Below are 24,187 nucleotides of genomic sequence, written 5' to 3' on the forward strand. Positions count from 1 at the left end.
TTGAATATTCTAAAAACAAAAGTTGCTAGAAACATACTTAATGAGATGTTTTTGAAAAATTGTATGTAAGTTAAAGAATAAATTTAATTTCATTTTGAAGATACCAGAAAAATTAAAAGTTCTATAAAAAAAATCCAATCATAGGATAAAAAAAACTTATTCACTGAATGGCAGAAATTAGTGATCAGCCATTACCCCTGAGACTTTATGGATTTCTACTGAAGATAAAAAAAACTACTATTGAAGAAACAAGTACCAAACAAGTACCAAAGAGTTTTTCAAAAGCTTAACCCTAAATTCTACTAAGGAATTCACATACATTTATATATTAAATGTAAGATGAAAATGAGCAGAGTGTACAGTAAAGTAATAACTAGTGATTCTTAATTCTATCTTTAAACATTCACATTACAAAAAAGTTACTCCATATATAGCAAGCTAAAATTTTGCCTTCCTATGGTTCCAACAGTGGATTAGTTCTAACAATTGGGAAATTTTTTTAAAAAGGGCTAATGAAGTTAAGAGGAGTTTAGATAATAAATGTAACGGGTTTCAAAATACTATTCACTACCAGCATAAAATTTCAGGCAAACAAGAAAATTTTTTAAAAAATGATTTGAATAACTATACTTATGGCCAAGAATTAGATCTGAATAGCTTTTTATCTTTGATATTAAGAACCATTTTATCCATGTATTTGTATTTAATGTGTCATCTTAAGAACATATTATTTTGCTGTTTTCCAAGGAATCCATAATACATTTAAAGTCAGGTTAGGAAACACAATACGTAATTTTTATATATTTAAAACTACCACTGATACTTAAAGAAGTGAATAAAGTCTTACAGAACAGCCTGATAAGAAAGAATCATGATTAACTACTTTTCCATTACTACAGAACAACTTAAAAGAAAGTTTTGTTTTTCTAACAATGCCAGAAACTTGGAAACTCATAAAGCAAACAATCAGACCATTCATTACTCATGAAACTCTCTGGCAGCTTTCTGAGATCATGTAAGTATGCCACATAAGAGAAAAAGTTAAATATCGTCAGCTTGTTTCAATGCTTTTTTCACAGACCTGGTATTTCCTCCACTCATACTAGGTTGCGAGTTTCTATGTATGGCAAATAGCCTATAGATAAGCAACTTTTAATTTAGTTCTACAAAAGATCCTTTAATATGAAACAATCTTTATTTTAAAGCTTTTTCCCCAAGTAACAGGTTCAGGGCCCAGTGAATCTTATAAAAATACATATCTATCCATCCATTTTATCTATTTATTTATTTATTTGTTTGTTTTTATTGCCTGGAAAAGTGGTCCTGCAAGTCGACCTGCCAAGGTCATATTTTTTTTCCCCTGGAACTGTAGAAAAGCTTGTGATGGCATCTTCAGTACAGACTCCGTGACTCTGAGCAACACAAGCAGCATCTGTTCCCTTAAAGTAAAAAAATTAATTAATGTTTCCTTCTTACATAGGTTTGTTTTTGGTTAATGAATAACTTTAAAATTAATATTTGTTATAAAATATATTATCTTTCAATAAGTCAAGTAGCAAATGTCTTTCAAATTTTTAGAATTCTTTAAATATTAAAATTTAAAATTCCATTTTATAAACTATACCAGCCATTTTTAAACCATTTTTCAGTTACAAAACCCTCTCATCAATTAAAAATTTATGCAAAAGCTGATGACATGGCAGGTGAGAATGTGGAGACTGCTCCAATCCCCCGACCCAACCCCCAAAATCAAGTAGTAACCTTAGGAAGCTGTTTGAAGAACATTTCTTCTATCTATACAATATAGTTCTACCATGATGCCTATACATCTAATCCATCTTTATAATATGGAGAACAAGCACAGATCCAGAAGTATACCAGATGAAATTTCAAAAACTGTAAGATTTTTAAGATTAATAGGTCACAATGATCCTGACAGGTAATCAAGGACCATCAACCACTCTTTTGCCTTTTTCCATTCTTTTAAGTTTGGCCAGTTTTAAGCTCTGTACTCTCCTTGTGTACTCCAAATCAAGACAATCCTAATATTAGTTCTACTCTGCCTCTTTCTCCTAGATGCTTATTATTAAGACCAGGTGCTTATTTGTACCTAATAATTTGGAAACTGATTCAACCACATGCAAAAAAGGGTATTTCAGTTTGGGTGTACAGCCAGGCTAATAGCCCAAGTCCCTATCACAGCCCTCTCTCTGATTCGTCTGCAGACCCACTGTAGGCATAGTAATATGTGGAACAGTCCATGTGAGAAATGTGCCAGAGGCAGCAAGAGATCACAAGACCTAGATGTCATCATTTTTTGGGAAGTGAACGCAGAATCAAATAGAAAAGTATCACTCAATGAAAAATATCCTGAATTTATTAATAAATAAATACATGCACTTATTCATAAGATAAAAATTAAAGCTGCCACATTTGTAATCTTAGGCTTTTGGCTTAGCTGTATGAAATGAAAAGCTTTTTGAAATCAATTACATATGCAATAAAGCACAGACTTTCCAAATAAATCTTAGCCGATTTGTGGTCAAATCAAAACTCATTCATTTATAACTTTTCACTTTGTAACATAATAATAATTCATAAAAACTCATAAATTCAATGTAAATATATGCCTAATCTCTCATAATTGACCTCAAGGGAACTTATAAATTTTTTTTAAATTCTAAAATTGTGTTCCATATAGCAGGCCACTCACTTTTAACCTGGCTCAACAGCACTGATGTAAAGTACATTTAAAAAAAAAAAAAAAGGAAGGAGAGTGGAGACTAACAAAAGAATGGTCAAAGTAGAACAGTTACTAGATAATAACCTAGGCTCTGAAGTCTGAAGGACGAATTCAAATCTCAGCTATGTCAACAAAGATAAATGAACTAATTTCTTTGCACCTAAGGATCACCATATAAAATAGAGATGTTATCCACCTGAGGGAGTGCTACAAGGATTAAGATAGAAAATGCATGTATAGTGCTTAACAAGATACCTGGCATAGAAAAGTGTTCCAATTAAGCTAATAATAAACTACTTCTGGTGGGATTATATCAATGCTAATAAAGATTTTTTTCAAAGTAAAGCCATGTTTTCATATGCAGCAAAACATGTATTAGGCATACTCTTTCACTAAGTACTTCCATTTTTTAAGAATAAGTCAAAGGAGAAAAATTATGTATGTATAAGGATGATCACTCTTTTTCCCTCCACCCAAAAACAAAATGAATAAACTACACATTCATCAAAAGGGGACTGGTTAAGAAAATTATGGTACATACAAATGGCATAATACTATGTGACTACATGCATGGTTTGGGGAACCAGATATATGTTCACCAAAGGGCAAACAATGATTACTTCCAGAGAGTGAGTTTTGGGGGAACTTCAATTTTCTTTTTAAAACTCTTCTTTGGTTTTTATAATGAAAATGTATAATTTTTACAAAAACAGAATAACTGCTCTTTTTCCCAAAAGGCCTATTTTTCCATTCAATTAAATATTTATAGCATACAGGGATGCCTGGGTGGCTTAGTGGTTGAGCATCTGCCTTTGGCTCAGGGAGTGATCCTGGAGTCCTGGGATCAAGTCCCACATCGGGCTCCCTGCATGGAGTCTGCTTCTCCCTCTGCCTAGGTCTCTGCCTCTCTCTCTGTCTCTCATGAATAAATAAAATAAAATCATTAAAAAATACATTTATAGCATACAATATATAAAATACTATGCTAAGAAATGTAGGAAATAGGGATCCCTGGGTGGCTCAGAGGTTTAGCGCCTGCCTTTGGCCCAGGGCATGATCCTGAAGTCCCGGGATCAAGTCCCACGTCGGGCTCCCTGCATGGAGCCTGCTTTTACCTCTGCCTGTGTTTCTACCTCTCTGTGTCCTTCATGAATAAATAAGTAAAATCTTAAAAAAAAAAAAAAAAAAAAAAAAAAAAAGAAAAGAAAAGAAAAAAGAAATGTAGGAAAACAAAGACAACAGACATACTTTGACATTTTAGGGCCTTTCAATTCAGAGGTAAACAGACATTTATACAAGTAATTTAAGGATTAGGTCAATTTTGAAAAGAGCTATAACAGATACAAATACATGATGAAAGCAGTGAGGGGGAAATTCAAGTAAGATGATGTGGGAAAAGGAAGGTGGAATCTAAAGATAGCTATTGTGACAAAAGAAAAAGATAGCAAGAATAAGCTATTCAACAGAAAAGTTTCTCTTTCTGTGCAAGAAAGAGGAATTTGTTAAGCTAAAAGCCAAATCCCATTATGCATGGTAAAGTTTAGGTTTGAGAGAAAGATAGAAAAGTAGGCAGGGACCTCAATGTACATGGCCCTGAATGCCAGATCGAGGAATCAGGCATTCATACAATCATTTACTTATTCTTTTATTTACACATGCATAAATTCATTTATTCATACACGTATTCATTCCTGAGAGTGGTGGGGGGAGGGCATCACATGTCCACTTTAGAAAAATAATCCAAGAAGGCTGATCAAAGATGTCTTCTGAGATAAAGTGGAGACTATTGTCATCATAACTATTACATAAAAAGATTTACTAATTGAAGCCTTTACAATATTGTGACAAGCCCTGTTTACAGACACTATTCCTCTGAAAATTACTATAATTATATATACACAATTAAAAATAAAGGATAAATATTTTTTACCAAGTCTTTTTGTCCATTGATACTTGTACAACCATGAACCGATAAATGTTAAGAATGCGTTTGCACATATCTGTGTGCTCATCCAGAAGGTTTTTAATATCATTTGCAGGTTCAAGAAGAAATATGTTTGATGAGTTTATAATAAACACCTAAGACAAAAGAAATGATTAGCTAATCATTATAAAATTAAAATTTCTCAAAGAAAAAATAAATTTAGATGCTGATCACTACGTGATCTATAATGAACTTAAAAGCGTAAGTCTATATATAAGGTTAATTCTGACCCTATCTCTATCAACTAGGTTGACAGGTGAAATTTAAACCCATTAAACCATTTTGTTTTTATGTTTATCCAGACAAATATAAAATCATTACTAGGCACCCAAGGAAAGTAAACCAAGTGAAAACATAATTTTTTAAAACTGAGAGCTTTAATATAATTGCTGTCATAAAATGAAAGGAACAATAAAAACACAAAGAGTTTAGGATAAAAGATGATACCTAAATCAGGAAGAATTTTCAGAATAAGGTGTTCAATATCCTCTGTTTCATGTTTGTAGGCTATGTATTTATCTGCTTTAGTAATAATAAACTGCATGAAGAGAAAGAGTACTACTGAGGTGCCATTAATATGCATCTTTTATTATAGAAAAATTTAAAAATTATAATCAAATCATTAATTATATTCTGTTATTGAAGAGAAAGTAATTATAATGGTGACAGGTATGTACAAAGGTTCTCGAATACCTTGGAGGTACAGAACATTTCATTTACTGTGAACCTAGGACATTTACATCTTCTATACCCATAATCCTGATATAAATCCCTGGATGAACTACATAATAAAACATAGTTGTAAAATCATGAGAGAAAAGAATATTATGCTAACTTTAGAATACTGAAAGAGATAAATCTGTAATTCTAGCCAACACTGATCAAGAAAAACATGAGGCATAAATAAAACAATAATTAGAAATAAAACAAGGACATAATTATGAGCAATTTGGGAGGAAATTATTCCAAAAAAGTAAAAAGCAAGTTTAAAGGACCTGAGGTGAAAGCCTACATAGCATGTTTGAGGAACAGCAAGGAGTGCTAAAGTGGGGAAGCAGTTGGGAAATGATGTTGAGAAACATAACCAGAGCATGTGAGGCAGACTGCCTCACTGCCAGTGGTGAAAGAGTATGTTTTCTCCCTAAACTTTGCAGACCAATCCTATTGTAAAACAGGATAAAAATGAATAAGGAAAGGAAAATGAAGACATACAAAAATATAAACAAAATTCATCAAAATCAAGGAATATTAAATGACTTAGTTTTTAAACTCTCTCAATTTTGAAATTATCTTGTAGGCCAGAACTAGTCTGGACCACACCTTGAGGAGCAATGATTTAAAGCCTTATAGACCATTAAAGACTTCTGCTTTTATGCTTAGTGATAATGCAAAGTCACTGGAGGGTTTTGAGCAGAAAAATGTTATGATCTGACTTACACTTTATAGGATCCCTCTGGCTACTGTGTTGAGAATACACCACGGTGATAGGTGGGCAAAAGCAGAAGCAAGGATACTAATTAGGAGTTTATTGCAATAATCCAGATGAAAGATCATGGAGGCCTGGACATAAGAGGTGGTATAAATGCTGAATAGATTCTGCATACATGATGATGATGACCAGGACGTGTTATAAATTAGATGTACAATATAAAATAAGATGGGGGAGGGGTACCTGGGTGGCCCAGTCACTTCAGCATCTGCCCCTTGGTTTTGAATCAGGTCATGAGATAGAGCCCTGTGTTGGGCTCTGCGTTCAGTACAGAGTCTGCTTGGATTTCTGTCTCCCTCTGCCCCTCCCCCTTGCTTGCTCTTGTGCATTCTCTAAATCAGTATGTCTTTAAAATAATAAAAATAAAAAATAAAAGCAACCAAAATGGCTTGAAAATCTGGAAAACAGGTGTTATAAATGAAACAAGGAAAACTGTAGTAAGAGCATGTTTAAGGCTAGTTTCAGACATGTCAAGTTTGAGATGTGAAGTGTGATATCCAAGTGAAGATGCTAACTTGGCATTTGAATAATTGAGTTTAAGACTCAGGGGTGCCTGGGTGGCTCAATCAGTTAAGTGTCTGACTTTAGCTCAGGATATGTTGGGTTCCCTGCACAGTAGGGAGTCTACTTCTCCCTCTCAAAGGAATAAAATCTTAAAAAACAAAACAAAACAAAACAAAACACGACAACTACTAGAGTTCAGACAGGAGGTCTCAGACTAGAAATAAAATTGTCGATGATCCACCATATAGATGACATTGAAAGCCAGAGGAATTAATGAGATGAGCCAGAGAGTAAGTAGAAAATAGATCAAAAAACTGATTTTGGGCACTTTAACAATGAAATGATCAGGGACATAAAAAAAATCAGTAAAAAGATTCTGAGAGGTGGCCACTGAGTCAGGAGAAAAGCAGGAGGGAAGCTATTCTGAAGGCCAAGTAAAGAAGAGTTTCAATAGGGAGGAAATATTCTATTCTATAAAACGCTCCTGTCAACTCCATTAAGATTGAAAAATGTACATTTGGAGCACCTGGGTGGCTCAGTCTGTTAAGCATCTGACTCTTGATTTTGGCTCAGGTCATGATCTCAGGATCATGAGATCAGTCAGGCCCAGTGTCACACTCCATGCTGAGCGTGGAGCCTGCTTAAGATTCTCTTTTTTTCTCCCTCTGCCCCTCCTCCCTCTACTTGCACATGCTCTCTCTCTCTTAAATACAAGAAAAAAGTGTACATCTGATTTAACAACGTGGAGGTCACATGTGGCCTTAACAGGAACAGTCCGATTTTAAAAAATGAATAACTGTAATGAAGTCCTAAAAATCAAGAAAAAGACAACCCAACAGAATATAGGAAAAGCATATGAATAGAATAAGCAATTCATAAAAAGATACTCAATTTCAGTACTGATGAAGAAAAAGCAAATTAAAACTAGGAAACCCAAACTAAAAAAAATGAAAACATTTCATATACATGGGGCAGCAAAAATTAAAATGGACTCTAAGTAAAAGGGAAAGATACAAGGAAATGAGAACTCACAAACATTACTAAAGGAAATGTAAATTATTAGAACTATGTTGGAGGACAATTTGGCAATATTGGTAAAGTCAGGATGATAATGTACAACTCCTCCAACCCAGTAACTCCAGTTCTGGGTATATATCCTAAGGAAATTCTTCCACATGTGCCAAAGAAGTACATAGGTAAGAATATTCAATGTAGCACTATTTAGAATAGGGAAAACTGGAAACTTAAAAAAGTCAACAGAAAAATGAATAAGTAAATAATCATAAAATAAGTATAAAATACTAGAAAACAACACATATCAACACAACTCAAAAACATAACGGTTAATGCAAAAACAAAGTACCAGATGATGGGACACCATGACACAATTTACACAAATTTGTCTGTAAAAGTAATATGTAATATTTACCAATACATATTTATTAGGAAGTTAAAGTTAAGGAAAAAACAAAATTAATATTTTATAATGAAAACTGACAAATGTGGATGTTGAGTTTATTAAAAAATTATACTGTACAATGAAATACTGAACCATATATTTAAAATATTTAATGATTTTATTGTAATTTTTTTTCTTAATAACCAAAAAGTGAACCACCTGCAAAACTGCCTGGGTACCAGCTCGTATGTTTTGTTCTATGATTTCTTCGGAGGCATTATGAAGAACATCTTGGTAGGTGCCATTTTTTGCCCAAGAAGAATTTCGAACATGATCAACAATATCAGTCCCATTTTCCTAAAGAGAAATATCAAGTTTTTAATTTTCATTATAAATGCTGCAACAAGAGAGTAAGCTGAAGAAGTAAACTGGAAATTATCGGGTCCTTCTGCTTAGCATCTTCTTAGAAGATATTTCACTGGATTAGAAAAGCAATGTATGTTCACTTTAAAAAAAAAAAAAGATTCTTTTTTTTTTTTTTAAAAGGTTCTTCTAATTGACAAAAATATAAAGAAAATTTTAAAACATCCAAAGGGTCAGATAAAATTTTTAACATTTTAGATACAGAGACATTTTTCTATGTATCTAATCTCCCTTATGTAAATAAATCTCCCTTATATAACTTACACATTTAAAAACAAGATTAATGTTACCTAAAAGTCTGTAAAATATGAATTTTGTATTAAACTGAATGCCAGAAACCAAACAAATAAAACAACAGAAAATAGTTTAGATTTATTTTAAAGTATTAAAATTCTTATTACCCAAAGAGAGAAGAAGACTATTAGGTACTTCAAACCACTAAGACTGCATCTTTCTGCTTAAGTTTTAGCTGTTAAAAGTCTTATGGACTACAGAGTTCCCTCAGGTGAAAAGCCACAAAAACATACATTTCACCAGAGTTGTTCCCCCCCCTTTTTTTTTTTTTTTTAGTTTCTTTCTGCTTTCGGTCACTCAGCAATATTTTCAAATAGTTGGCTAGTTTTTTAAAAAAATATTTTGTCTAGAGGTTATAATTGCAATATGCAGGAGATTTAGTCTAAGACAAACTACTCTGCTATTTACCAAAGTACTGAAATCAGCTCTATCTCAAGCCAATATAATATACCACAGTATATTATACTCTTAAGTCTCATACTCCTATGATTGGAGATCTTCTGAACATTTCTATCTGAATGACCCAAAAACATATCCAACTCAAAATATTTAAAAGTTAAGCTTATTATAACCAAGTCCTATCCATTCTTACCAACCCCTCTGGCCACCACAGTCACCACTACCAAACTTGCATTTTAAAAAATTCTATTCATCTATGAATGGCAGCTACCATGTTGCAAGAGAAACAAACTTCGGACACTTCCCAACTCATTTCTCTCACCCAACTAATCTTCAAGGTATATTGATTTTACCATCAAAGCAGCTCTTACCTGTCTTCTTCCTTCTATTTCCACTGTCCTGGATACTTCTCTCCCTTCAAACATTGCTAATAATTCCTAACTAGTCATCTTGCTTCAAGGCTGGCTTCCAATCTATCTTCCATTCTGGGCTTGATATGATCTTCCAAAATATGTAACTATCTGTACCATTCTTCTATTCACAATCCTTCAAAGACTTTCCAGTATTTATCTAGAATGTAATCACCGTTAACTACAATGGCATATAAGTTTCTGAACAGAGTCTAGTTCTTGCCTATCTCTTATTTCCTAGCACTCCCTCCCACCTCCTCTTAAATAGAGCCATATAAAATAAATAATTTAGGGTCTCTCACATCTTTGTAGATGCTATTCACACTGTGTGGTTCCTTTCCCATTTACCTGCACTTTGTATTACACTACCTCCTCCATGAAGACTTCCCTAAGCCTCAACAGAGTTAGGTATTCTGTCTTTCACACTCTAAGATCCTAACAATATTCTTCCGTAATACTTATTTTGCATCTTTGTTTTCTTGCTAAACTATAAGTTATGTGAAGGTAGAAAAGATATCCTTTCATGTTTCCATTTCAAACACTGGTTCTCTAAGTGGACATTACCATATTTTTACAGGGCACTCTCAAAGTGCTTTGTTTTCACAAAAATTGAGAATACCTTAGGGATTTAATGGGGTGAGCCAGGAAATGCTAAACATACTACAAGATAAATGAGAGTCTGCACACATACAAACTGTCTTGTATTCCAGGTCTTTGAAATGTCCCATAGACACTTAGTGAATAAAAAGCCACATTTATAATTATCTGAATCTATAACTTAACTCCATTTTATAATTAAAACCAAATTTTAAAACATTTTTATATATTAAATTTATCAGAAATATATATCAGTGACTGATTACATATCTTTTTTTCTTATTATATATCTTTTTTTGTTGTTCATGCCTTTAGCAAAAGTTGTTGGCATCCTGAAAACTCACGTCTCTAATAACAAAACTAGTTTCAGTATTTGAGTAATCAAAAGAACACATTTATAAAACACACCTACATTACCAACCTTCTGTACCTTCCTCCTTTCCTTCCTCCCTCCTTTCCACTCTTTAATTAGGTATGTAGATGTATTATTTTTTTATCTATCATTTTTATTTAAGGATAGTAAATGACAAAGGGTAAGCTCAGTATTAGGCTATAAACTTAATAAAAATCAGGGGAAAGTAAATTGTTTAAACTGCCAGCTTTATTTTTTAAAATGATGCAAAAACTGGATGTTCTAATTGACGCATAAAAATAGGACTATAATTATTTCATAATTTACATGGTAAACTTAATTAACTTCAATTATATTTCTCAGTGACACTTAGTTACATTTCTTAATTACATTTTTTTAGAAATAGGGAAGGATGCTCCACAACATATTACACATATGCATTTGTAAATCTTGATTCGTTGAATCCCTGCAGAATGTGGTCTATTCATTCATATATTAATATCCTGTTAATCCACTAATGAGATTAATCAGCAACAACAAAAATTACCAAATCACTCCTACCCAGATTTAGTAAAATATACGTCAGTGTCACACTCTCCAACTTTTTGATTAGAATATGGCCTATGAAAAGGATTAAAAAACTGAAGAACAAGAATTTACACTTAAAGAATGATACCAGGTACACCCAAATTTTACTTCCACTCTGTCTTCCCTCATCCTTTCTCCTCTATGATTAAACTCCAGCCTTTCTTATCATAGACCAGTTTATTCTACAATTAAGGATTTTTTTAATGCTGCAATGAGCAATAGTGCAAAACTTTCCAAGAAAGAATCCAGAATATTCTAGTAGTTTAAGTACCCAACTATTAGAATAAGACAGGTAAGGGGAAACTGTAGTTTGATAATCATCCTTAAGAAATATGTACTACATACGACACTGATTTTTATCTAGTACCACAGTTTTATAGATTACACCATTTTACTTAAGTATGATTGACATGCAATATAATATCAGTTTCAGGTTTACAACATAGTGATTAAACATTTATATACATTACAAAATGATCATGACAAGTGCAATTACCACTTATCACTTTACAAAGTTATAATACTATTAACTATTCTCTATGCTATACTTTATATCTCAGTGATTTCATTTTGTAATTTGAAGTTTGTAGCTCTTAATCCCCTTAACCTATTTCACTTATCTCCCCAACTCTCTCCCCTCTGGCAACTCCCAATAGGTTCTCTGTATTTCTGAGTCTGTTCCTATTTTACTTTTTCATTTGTTTTGTTTTTTAGAATCTACATATAAGTCAAATCATATGGTATTTTTCTTTCCCTGACTTACTTCACTTAACATAATGCCCTCTAGTCCATCCATGTTATCACAAATGGCAAGATTTCGTTCTTTTTTTTAGGGCTAAGTAATATCCGTGTGTGTGTGTGTGTAGAAAGAAAGAGAGATTCATTCATCTACTAATGGGACATTTTGTTGTTTCCATATCATGGCTACTGTAAATGATGCTGCAACGAACACAGGAGTGTACTATCTTTTTGGATTAGTGTTTTCATTCAGATAAGTACTCAGAAGTAGAATTGCTGATCATATAGTATTTTTAATTTTTTTTTGGTAATCTCCATACTGTTTTCCATAGTGCACCAATTTGCATATTCACCAACAGGACAATAGAGTTACCTTTTCTCTACATTCTCACAAACACTATTCTTTCTTGCTTTTTGATACTACCATTCTGGATAGGTGTGAGGTGTGAGACTCACACCTATTACTACAACTTTATACTACCATTCTGGATAGGTGTGAGGTCTCATTATAGTTTTTTTTCTTTTAAAGATTTTTTAAAATTTTTTATTTATTTATTTATGATAGTCACACACAGAGCGAGAGAGGCAGAGACATAGGCAGAGGGAGAAGCAGGCTCCATGCACCGGGAGCCCGACGTGGGATTCGATCCCGGGTCTCCAGGATCGCGCCCTGGGCCAAAGGCAGGCGCTAAACCGCTGCGCCACTCAGGGTTCCCTCTTTTAAAGATTTATTTATTCATGAAGACACAGAGGCAGATACACAAGTAGAGGGAAAAACAGGCTCCCCGTAGGGAACTCAATGCAGGACTCAACCCCAGGACATGATCTCAGCCAAAGGCAGATGCTCAACCACTGAGCCACCCAGGTGCCCCCCTTCATTGTAGTTTTCATTTGCAATTTCCCTGGTGATTAGCGATCTTGAGCATCTTTTCATGTATCTGTTGGCCCTGTTTGCATTTTTGAAAAAAGTCTATTCTGATTCTCTGTTCATTTTTTAATCAGATTGTTTGTTTTGTTGGTGTAGAGTTGTAGAGTTCTTTATGTATTTTGGATATAAACTCCTTATTGGATATATCATTTGCAAATACATTCTGCCAATCAGTAGGCTGCATTTTTGTTTTGCTGATGATTTCCTTTGTTATGCAAAAGCTTTTCAGTTTGATGTAGTCCCAACTGTTTGTTTTTGTTGTCCTTGCTTGAGGAGGCAAATTCAAAAACATATTACTAAGACAAACATCAAAGAGCTTAATGCCTAGGTTTTCTTTCAGGAGTTTAATGGTTTCAGGTCTTACACTTAAGTCTTTAATCCATTTTGAGTTTATTTTTGTGTATACTGTTAAGAAGGTAGTGCACTTTCATTCTTTTGCTTGTAGCTGTCCAATTTTCCCACACCACTTACTGAAGAAATAGTCTTTACTTCATTATATATTTTTGCCACCTTTGTCATAGATTTACTGATCAAATAACTGTGAGTTTATTTTTGGGCTCTCTGTCCTGTTCCACTGATCTATGTGGCTCTTTTTGTGTCAGTACCATACTGTTTTGATTACTACAACTTTATAATATAGTCTGAAATAAGGAAGTGTGTGATACCTCCAATTTTGTTCTTCTCAAGATTGCTTTGGCTATTCAGACTATTTTGTGGTTCCATACAAATTTAGAGTTATTGACTCTGGTTTGGTGAAAACTGCTATTGGTATTTTGATAGGGATTGCACTGAATCTGTAGACTGCATTGGAAAGAATGGACATTTTAACAATGTTAACTCTTCCAATCCATGAGCTTGGTATTTATCTTTCTATTGTGTCTTCGTCAGTTTTTTTCATCAATGTCTTAAGGTTTTCACTGTAGAGGTCTTTCACTTCATTGGTTAAATTTATTTCTAGGTATTTTATTCTTTTGGTACAATTGTAAATGGAACTGTTTTCTTAATTTCTCTGTTACTGTTATTAATGTATTAAAATGCCACAGATTTCAGTATATTGTGTCCTGTGACTCTCTTGAATTTATTAGTTTTGACAGATTTTTAACAGTGCTTCCTACGTATAATACTACGTTATTTGCAAATAATGAGTTTTACTTCTTCCTTAATTTGGATGCCTTTTATTTCTTTTTCTTGTCTGATTGCTGTGGCTAGGATTTCCAATGCTATGTTGAATAAAAGTGGTAAGAATAGGTATTTTTGTCTTGTTCCTGAACTTAAAGTTCTCAGTTTTTCACCATTGACTATGATGTCAGCCATTTTTATTTATCTCAAGGTATTTTTTTTCCTCAAGGTATTTTTTTATTTCTTTGTTGACCCACTGCTTATTTAGTAGCATGTTGTTTAGTCTCCATGTCTTTGTATTTTTTCCAATTTTTTTCCTTCTAATCTCTAGTTTCATATATTCTGGTTGGAAAAGATGCTTGATATGATTTCCATCTTCTTAAATTTACTGAGACTTGTTTTGTGGCCTAACAGGCAACCTGTCTTACAGAATGTTCCATGTGCACTTATAAAAAAAAAAAAAAAAATGTGTATTCTGCTGTTTCAGATGGAATGTTCTGTACATATTTAAGTCCATCTGATTTAATATCTCATTCAAAGCCACTATTCCTTTTCATTTTCTATCTGGACAATCTAGCCACTGATTTAATGAGGTGTTAAAATTCACTATTATTATTGTATTACTGTAATTTCTCCTTTTGTCTGTTACTATCTGCTTTATATATTAAGATGCTCCTATGCTGGATGCATCTATATTTATAAATATATTCTTTTGCTGGACTGCTCCTTTCATCATTATGTAATGCCCTTCTTTTACAGTCTTTGTTTTAAAGTTTATTGTGTCTGACATAAGTACTACTACCCCAGCTTTATTGATCATTTCTATTTGCATAGAGGTTTTTTTTCTATCTCATCACTTTCAGTCTGTATGTGTCGTGTAGGCAGCATACAGATGGGTCTTTTTAAAATCTATTCAGTTACTTTATGACTTTTGATTGAATATTTAGCCCATGTACATTAATTATTGATAGGTATGTAGTTATTGCCTTTTGTTCATTGTTTTCTAGCTGTTTTGGTAGTTCTTCTCTGTTCCTTTTTTCTTTCTTGCCGTCTTCTCTTATGATTTGATGATTGTCTTCAGTGTTGTGCTTGGATTCCCTTATTTTCTGCGTATCTGTTACAGGTTGTTTGTGGTTGCCATAGGGTTCATGTATAAAACCCTATGTATTAGCCACCTATTTTAAGTTGATGGTCACTTAAGTTCAAACACATTCTAAAAGTACTATATTTTTACCTCTCTCTTGTCATGTATAATGCATTTGACACCATATTTTACATGTTTTTACTTTGTGTATCCCTTACATAGTTATTGTAAATATAGTTGATTATTACTTTTTTCTTTTAATCTTCATGCTAGCTTTATAAGTGACTGACCTACAACCTTCATTATATGTTTGCTTTTACAAGTTGTAGGAGTGCTAAAAACAGTGACTCCACTGTTGGCCCTCCTTCTTGTTCATTTTTGCTTGATGACCTCTCGTGGGGCTGTATGTCCCAGGCCCTTGGAGATTAATATACATACTTTAGAAATGCCTGCCAAGGCTGGGGTGGGAGAAGCTTGCTTTGGCCACCTGTGAATCCATTAAAGATGATGCAGTCTTTAGCCTTCCACAAGATCTAATTAAAGGTTAGCTGTCAATTAGGTACATGTGAACTCTGTGATCACGTAATAATGCCCTTCTGAATATCTCTTGCCCTATAAAATCTGTGAACTAAGTCTAGACTTTGTGGAGGATATAGCTGTACAGCACCTGGATCATCATGTGCCTGATCATCTATCTCATCAGTAAGTTACCCTGAATAAAACTCTGTAAACTATATCGAGTTGCCTTCTTTGATTTCCAGTCTCAAAGGGTCTTCTCAGCTCAGGGAATACTTTATTGTACCTCCCCTACCCTCTAACACCAATAAAATGTTTTCTTTTATAATTTTATTTTTGCTTCTAGTTACGGCTTTTTCTTTTCTGCATAAAGAAGTCACTTTAACATTTCCTATTAAGGCTGGTGCAGTGGTGATGAATGCCTCTAATTTTTGTTTGGGAAATTCTCTCTAGTTCTGAATTATAACCTTGCTGGGTATTCTTGGTTGTAGGTTTTCTTCCTTTGAGCACATTAAATACATCAAGCCACTCCCTCTGGCCTGCAAAGTTTCTGCTGAAGACTCAGTCGAGAGTCTTACAGATGTTCCCTTGTATGTTAGTTGCTTTTCTTTTGTTGCTCTTAAAATTCTTTGTAACTTCTGACATTTTAATTATGCGTCTTGGTGTAGACATCTTTAGGTTCATCTTATTTGGGGCTATCTATGCTTCCTGAACCTGGATATCTATTTCTGTCCTCAGTTTAGGAAAGTTCTCAGCTGTTATTCCTTCAAATAAGTTTTCTGCCCCTTCCTCACTCCCTTCTTCTGGGACTCGTATATAGCAAATGTTAATACTTTTGATGTTGCCCCAGAAGTCCCTCACCCTGTCTTACATAATTTTGTTTTTTTCCTTTTGCTGCTTGGCTTGGATGATTTCCACTATTCTGTCTTCCAGGTCACTGATCCATTCTTTTGCATCCTTTCCCAGGCTGTTGATTCCCTCTGGTATATTTTTCATTTGAATTATTGTATTTTTCAGATATCATTTTTTTAAAATAATTTCTCTTAGAAGTTCTGAATTATCCACTCTACTTCTAAGTTCAGTGAGCATCTTTTATGACTATCACTTTTAACTCAGGTAGATTATGTAACTCCTTTTGATTTAGTTATTTTTCTGAGTTTTTTTTTTTCCTCTTATCATTTGGATCATATGCCTGTCTCCTCATTTTGTCTGACTCTCTGTGTTTGTTTCCAAGTATTAGATAGTAGGTCACCTACATCTCCTAGTCTCAAAGGTAATAACCTTATGTGGAAGGTGTTCAGTGGGGTCCAGAAGTACAATTCCCTCCTCCCACAGTCACTAAAACTAGGTGCCCTCTGTATGTGCAGCATGCATCCTTGTGTTGTTGAATGAGCTCTGATGTTTGGGCATTCTGGTAGGCAGGCTGGCCCCCAGGCCAACTAGTTGCAATGCCTAACCAGGACTACTATGGGTGCACTGGTGGGAGGAGGTAAACCCTGGTGCAGCGGGCTGTAAAGCCCAACCATGATGTTGTGGGTTGCTGGTGGACAGGACCAGTCCCCCAGTGCAGGAGTCACTTTGGAGGTACACCACTCCCAGCAAAGGCCACCCAGTGCATGTGGCAGGGCGGGAGCAGTTTAAGAGAAGGTCTGCTGGAGGAGTGGGTTGATTTTGAAGGAGAATACCCGGGTGGGAAGACTGATGCTAGCAAGGTAGGTAGAGAATGTCAGAACTACAGCCCACAGCATTAAACTACCTAGGCTAAATGAGGGCAAGAAAATGGTGCCCACTAGTATTTCCATGTCCAAAGAAAAGTTCCTACAGAACCCTGCCCCTCCAGCATATGCTCTAAAATCAGTTAATAAATATCCTTTATGGGGGCACCTGGATGGCTCAGTGGTTGAGCGTCTGCCTTCAGCTCAGGTCGTGATCGTGGGGTCCTGGGATTGAGTCACATATCAGGTTCCCCACAGGGAGCCTATTTCTCCCTCTGCCTATCTCTGCCTCTTTCTCTCTCTGTGTCTCATGAATAAATAAAATCTTTAAAAAAAATTAAAAAAATATATCCTTTATGTATGTCTCAAGTGCTCTGCAAACTGCTGCTACTGTGCTGGGTCTCAGAGTAAGTGAGACTATGTGTGGGACCTTCAGGAGCATTATCTCAGTTTCCTATAGACCCCTGGCTATCCCAGATTTTAGCCCCAATGATTTTCAAATATCGTAAAGTTAAGCTCTGCTGATTTTCAAAGTCAGATGTTGCGAGGGCCTCATTTTTCCTGTGCAGATCTCCAGGGTGGGGGTGAATGACATGGTGGTTAATCTCCTTGCTCTTTAGGGAGTATCTCTATGCCTGTGATACCAAACCACTTGTGGGCCACCAGACTAGGGGTTTTGGTTCCCAACCTGACCACATCTCTGCCTTCTCAAGGTGGCTTTTTCTTTTCTTTTTTTTTCAAGGTAATCTCTACGTCCAACATGATATCTGAACTCACAACCTCGAGATTTAGGGTCACATGCTCCACCAACTGAACCAGCCAGGCACCCTGTGGCTTTCTTTTTATCTTTAGTTGTGCACGAGCTGGTCTCCTAGTCTTTAGATCTTTCTTAGTATGACTTCTTTCTTATGTAGTTACAATCTTGGTGTGTCCATGGGAAGAAGTGAGCTCAGGACCCAGCCATCCTCCTACAGTCTCAAATATCACACCTTTTAAAATGGCATTTAATTGTGATCTATACGATGGATTAAAGAACCAGGATACTGATCTCATTATTAATTTTTAACGTTGTAACATCAAAAAGCTTTGGGGCAGAGTACTGTGGTAACTGCTATTTCACCTAAGTTGCAAATATACTAAAAAGTAAGTATTTATGTCAACATGTTATTATACTTTTGTGAAAATCTAATATATTAAACTTATACTAAAATATTTGAAGTCTTATCAGTTTACCTCTTCTCTCTTTTCTCCTTCTTCCATTGAAATAACATGGTCTGTGACACTATCAATACAAGGTAAGTCTGAAGAAGAGATCACAATTTCTTCAGGTTCTTGCATAAACAAAGGTTTTTCTTCTTGCTGAATCCATTCTTGATATACTTTTACCACTTTTCTCATAGCTGCTGCTTCACAAATTGGCAATAAAAATGCCTAGTGCAAAAAAAAGAGAACACATATGATACATTTTACTTTGTCACAAACCACTAACACATTTTTATCTTCTTATAAAATGATATAAATGATTTTTAAAGAATTAAAGTCAACCAATTCATTGCCAGAATATTTATAATCATAACAACTTAGCCCTCCTTTAAAAGGTTCAAGGTATAAGAAAAAAAAATCTCAAAGAAATTCTATTCTCAAATATTAAAAATGAGCTTTTTAAAATTAGCACGGGAACCCTCTGCAGTTTCTCCTCACCTTTGCTGTGGACCTAAAGCTGATCTAAAACAAAATTTAATCATTTAGAAAATATTAGTGATCTCCAGGACTAAGATATTAATGCACAAATTGTCATACAACATCCCAGGTGGCTTGATGAATTTACTAAAGACCAGAGTGTATATAACCTTTGTCCTTATAAGCCCCAAAGTCTGATTTTGCCAATACACTAAATATGCATCTTAAAGAAACTGGTATTAGCCATGGCTAAAAAAAATTGATACATAAAAACCAGAGTGCCAAATTATACATTTACGATGAGAAATAACTGTCATAGAAACCAGAACATTCAAATCCATACATTAACACCTTATCCTTATGAAGAAGCACCACTAGACATCAATATTAACTGAAAATAAGCTAAGATATCATTCAAAAAATATTTCTGCATCTATATACTCAGCAAATTTTCTGTTTGTAGACGAGGTCATCTCCAGTTCTGATTCTATGACCATAAAACTATTATACAACCAAAAAGTATGTGGAGAAGGAATCAAAATAACAGGAGACAGAAAAATCAAATATTAATGGTATTAGCTTAAGAAAATCTGATACAGGGATCCCTGGGTGGCGCAGCGGTTTGGTGCCTGCCTTTGGCCCAGGGCGCGATCCTGGAGACCCGGGATCGAATCCCACGTCAGGCTCCCGGTGCATGGAGCCTGCTTCTCCCTTTGCCTGTGTCTCTGCCTCTCTCTCTCTCTCTCTCTCTCTGTATGACTATCATAAATAATAATAAAAAAAAATTAAAAAAAAAAGATTAAAAGAAAATCTGATACAGATTTCTAACAAGTGGGTTCGCCAATGGTATATGATTTACCAGGAGCTATGCCACCTTCTTCAGTGAAAAACAGTTACAAAACATTTAAACCAAACAAGCTGGTCTCTGGTATTTTTAATATTCTTTTATAATTAACCAACTCAGACTGTGATGGACACATTCCTTAAGATTTAATTAAGTACAGTGAGCATTTGGCAGACCTGGGAATTTTTTGTCTTCTTAAAGCAATGGTTTGCATTTTGGTCCAGAACCCCTACTCCATAGATGTCAAAAAGAATAACAGGTATTCTAAAATAAGAGTAACAATACTTTACATTTTTGCAAAAAATCTTTAATGTTTAGCTTAATAAAAGATGGCTGGATTTTGTTGTCTGCCTGCTTCTGCATCCAATCTAATACACCATCATATGTAGGTGTATCTGGAAAACTTCACCATACTTGTGAAAATATGACAGTGCAGAAAAAATACATAAAATCTGTCATGAAAATAGTTTTGATCTCATGGACCTGAAAAGGTCCTGAAGACTTCCGAGAAGCCTGTGACCACAGTTGTGATCCACTGCCTTAAAGTGACTTTAAGGAAAAAAAATTATATATATATAATATCTATATATAAAATTATACATATACACACATAAAATCTGTGTTCTTAAAGGTTAAACTATTGATGTGTTATATTTACCTCACATCAAAATACCTGGGAGCTCCTCATTGTACACTCCAAGTCATGACAACATAAAGCACACTGGGTTTACTTATAAGGGATAAATGCCTGGAGTGCATCTATGCCTATTCTATTGAATATGGAGAATAATTTTATCATTTCAATGATTTGGGGATTTATGTTTTATAGTTATATCTTTACTTTAAAGACATATAACAATTAAATACCTTCAACTGAGATAGACTTCAATCATTATACTTGCCTGAAAATAACATCATCAACTATATTAACAAATTATCTCAAGACTTATTAGCTTCTAGAAATAAATGTTAGCCCTCAGGTAGCAATGATAAAGAACCTGGAATTCAATAATTACAGAATGTCTTTTTTATTTTTTAGAGAAAGAGAGAGAAAAATTGTGAGAGCTGGGGGAGGGGGAAAGGGAGAGGGAGAGAGAATATCCCAAGCAAGCTCCAACATCCAGCACAGAGCCCAATATAAGGCTTGATCTCAAGACCCTGAGATCAATATCTGAGCTGAAATCAAAAGTTGGATGCTCAACCAAGTGAGCCACCCAGGTACCCCAACACTTAGAGAACTTCTTGATTCATTCACCAAATATTTACAGAACTTCTTGATTCATTCATCATGACTTGAGCTGAAATCAAGAGTCAGACGGCTAATCAACTGAGCCACCCAGATACCCCTCAGGTCACGATCTCAAAGGTTGCAGGATGGACCCTTGGTCCATGATGGACCCTCCTCATCAGGCTCTGCACTGGGCCTGGAGCTTGCTTGAGATTTTGAGATTCCCTCTCTCCTTCTCCCTCTGCCCCTCACCACACTTTTTCTCCCTCTTTAAAAAATAAGTAATAAAAATAATTATCAGAATAAAAACATCTCAGAAAACCTGAGTTCCCAGCAATATCATTTAAAGATACCCCGGAATATCTCCTGCATAAAACACCTAAAAAAATACAATATACCTTTTTAAGTGAATGGCTCAGTTTGTAAGGATATTCTGAGTCTAGAACAAAATGTGAGTACTAATCCAGAGAGGAAAATGAACAATGAAGCTGTTGGCTGCTGCCTTGGACAGCCTAGAGAGTGTTGGGTTTAAATAACCACCTGTACAAAGGTGAGACACAGATCAGTCCTACATGTAAAACTGACACCAATGAAGGCTATAACCTCAATACAAAGGTGGGCCAGGAGGGAGAAGGCAAAAAACAACCCCAGAGAAGAATCAACGAGGAAACTTGTCTACTAGTAGACTTGGGATATGCGAATCAAGGGAAGAACAGCCTTTCTTGCAAATTCATATTCTCACACTGGTCATCACATGACTTTTGAGTGCTGCAAAGCAGGAAGAATCATAAATTGAGATTGATTGATTGATTGATTGATTTTTAAGAAAGAGGGAGGCCACTCCGGGTTGGTAGGTGGCAGTTTTAATTTTTATTTATTTACGATAGTCACACAGAGAGACAGAAGGGCAGAGACACAGGCAGAGGGAGAAGCAGGCTCCACGCACCGGGAGCCCGACGTGGGATTCCCGGGTCTCCAGGATCACGCCCTGGGCCAAAGGCAGGCGCTAAACCGCTGTGCCACCCAGGGATCCCTGAGAATTATAATTTAAAGTAAACCAAGGTTTGGTAGAACACATAACTCTTGATCTCAGGGTCATGAATTCAAGACCCACATTGGGTACAGAGCTTACTTAAAAATTAAATAAATAAATACTGTAAACTAAGGTTGACAGGACACCAAATACCTGGAGAAGTCAATAGCAGTTCCTCTCTGGAGGGACACAGCTTTCAACCCAGGTTTCAAAGTAATTCCCACAAAATTCCAAAAAAATATAAGTCCATAACACAAAAACCCAAAACAAACGTGAATAAACAGAAATAACAAAAGGACAAAACTGCAAAAAACTTAAGTTAGTGGATTAGTGGAATAAAAAATATAAAATGAGCATTTTTAATGTTTTATTTTAAAGATTTTATTTATTTATTTCTGAGAGACACACAGAGAGAGGCAGAGACATTAGCAGAGGGAGAAGCAGATTCTCTGCAGGGAGCCTGATGTGGAACTCGATCCCAAGACCCCAGGATCATGCCCTGAGCGGAAGGCAGACACTCAACCACTGAGTCAACCAGGCATCCCATTTTTAATATTATAATTAAGAAAATGAAAATGAATATGAATAAAGAATGAATGAGCCACTGCAAAAAGTGAGTAGGCAGATATAAAAAACCACCAAGTGCAATTTTAAAAATTAAAATATATGGAGCATGATTAAAAACTCAATGAGGGGAATTGTTTCCAAGAGTATGATGGACTAGGTAACCCAACTGATCCTCTGACTGAAAAAAACAAAATAGCAGATTCAAAGAGAAATTTAATCTTCTTAAACATACTGACTGATGAGCCAAAATGCAGGAAAAAAAATACTCAAAAATAAAAGCCTCTAAGAAATCCAAATTCAGACAGGTTTTATGAAGAGCAATAGAGTTGACTTTCACTTTGAGTGGAACCAATTACTTTGGTTTCCATGGACCTATTTTGGCAAATCTAGAAGTCTACATCCAGTGGAAAAAGTCTCTCAAAAATAAAGACATTTTCAGACAGGCAAAAATTGTGTTAGATACCAATGAACATCCACTAAAATAAAATTCTAAATGATAAACTTCAAGTAGAAGAAAGTAATTTTAAATGAAAGACTGAGAGGAAAGATACTATAATCACAGAAAGTGATAAACCACATAACTAAATGTAAATAAAAACTGAATGCACAGAACAATAATACTAGGGTTAAAACACAAACATGCAAAATAGAACTGAATTATTTGATAACAACAATATGTTAAGTTGGGGGGGGGGGCAATTAGAGTAATAAAGTACCAAGATCCTTAATACTGATTAGAAAAGGGCAAAAAAAACAAAACAAAACAAAAAAACAATAACTTAGACCTTGGGAAGTGAAGTATATAGTTAAAATTTATGTAGTTATCACTAAAGAAAAAGGAATAAATTATAACTTTTGAACAAAGTGACAGAAAAAGGATACAAAATGAGAAAACATCAATTAAAAAAGAAAGGAAAAAATAAGACAATAATAAAACAAAAGAAATACAGACATGGTAAAAAAAAAAAATACAGAACAAAAGAAGACAGTATCGACAAATCCAAACATTTCCATAACTATAATAAATATAAGTATTCCAGTCAAAAGACAAAAATATTTTTTTATTATTATTCAAAAAGAAGTTTAATAAAAGGCCAGCTCACCTCTCCAATCTGACTGCCTCTGCCCTGGTCTTTTTTGCCAGCTCCCCTTTTTCTGCCTGCCCCTTGAGCTCACAAGGTCTTTGTCTTTGGCCTGTTTCTTAGGCCAACCTCATTCACTTTTATAGCTTCATGTACAACAGGTTTGCCAGTGACTTCCAAATCTTACCAACCCCAAATTCCCTCTCCCAGAACCTTATACCCATCATCCCACCTCCCCACCAGACACCTTCACTTGGATTACCAGGTGTCAGCTGGTTTATTTTTTTTTTTTTAAGATTTTATTTATTTATTCATGAGAGGCAGAGAGAGAAAGGCAGAGACAAAGGCAGGGGGAATGGGATCCATGGAGGGAGCCCAATGTCAGACTCGATCCCAAGACCCTAGGATCATGCCCTGGGCCAAAGGCAGACACTCAACCACTGAGCCACCCAGGCATCCCATCAGCTGGTT

General features: G+C 34.9%; 1 protein-coding gene across 11 annotated transcripts in view; it reads right to left on the minus strand.

Moving 5' to 3' along the window:
• RALGAPA1 (Ral GTPase activating protein catalytic subunit alpha 1) overlaps positions 1–24,187 on the minus strand; it is a 240,264-nt gene that overhangs the window by 151,494 nt on the left and 64,583 nt on the right. For all 11 annotated transcript variants that reach the window (XM_026019058.2, XM_026019059.2, XM_072761425.1 and 8 more), the window contains exons 11-14: positions 18,516–18,713; positions 8,339–8,476; positions 4,674–4,822; positions 1,310–1,439 (exon numbers count right to left, since the gene is read on the minus strand). In XM_026019058.2, the coding sequence (XP_025874843.1) occupies positions 1,310–1,439; positions 4,674–4,822; positions 8,339–8,476; positions 18,516–18,713 (615 nt within the window). The remainder of the gene's footprint in view (positions 1–1,309; positions 1,440–4,673; positions 4,823–8,338; positions 8,477–18,515; positions 18,714–24,187) is intronic.

This window comes from Vulpes vulpes, chromosome 6 (genome assembly GCF_048418805.1).
Source record: "Vulpes vulpes isolate BD-2025 chromosome 6, VulVul3, whole genome shotgun sequence".
In the NCBI taxonomy this organism is placed as follows: domain Eukaryota; kingdom Metazoa; phylum Chordata; class Mammalia; order Carnivora; family Canidae; genus Vulpes; species Vulpes vulpes.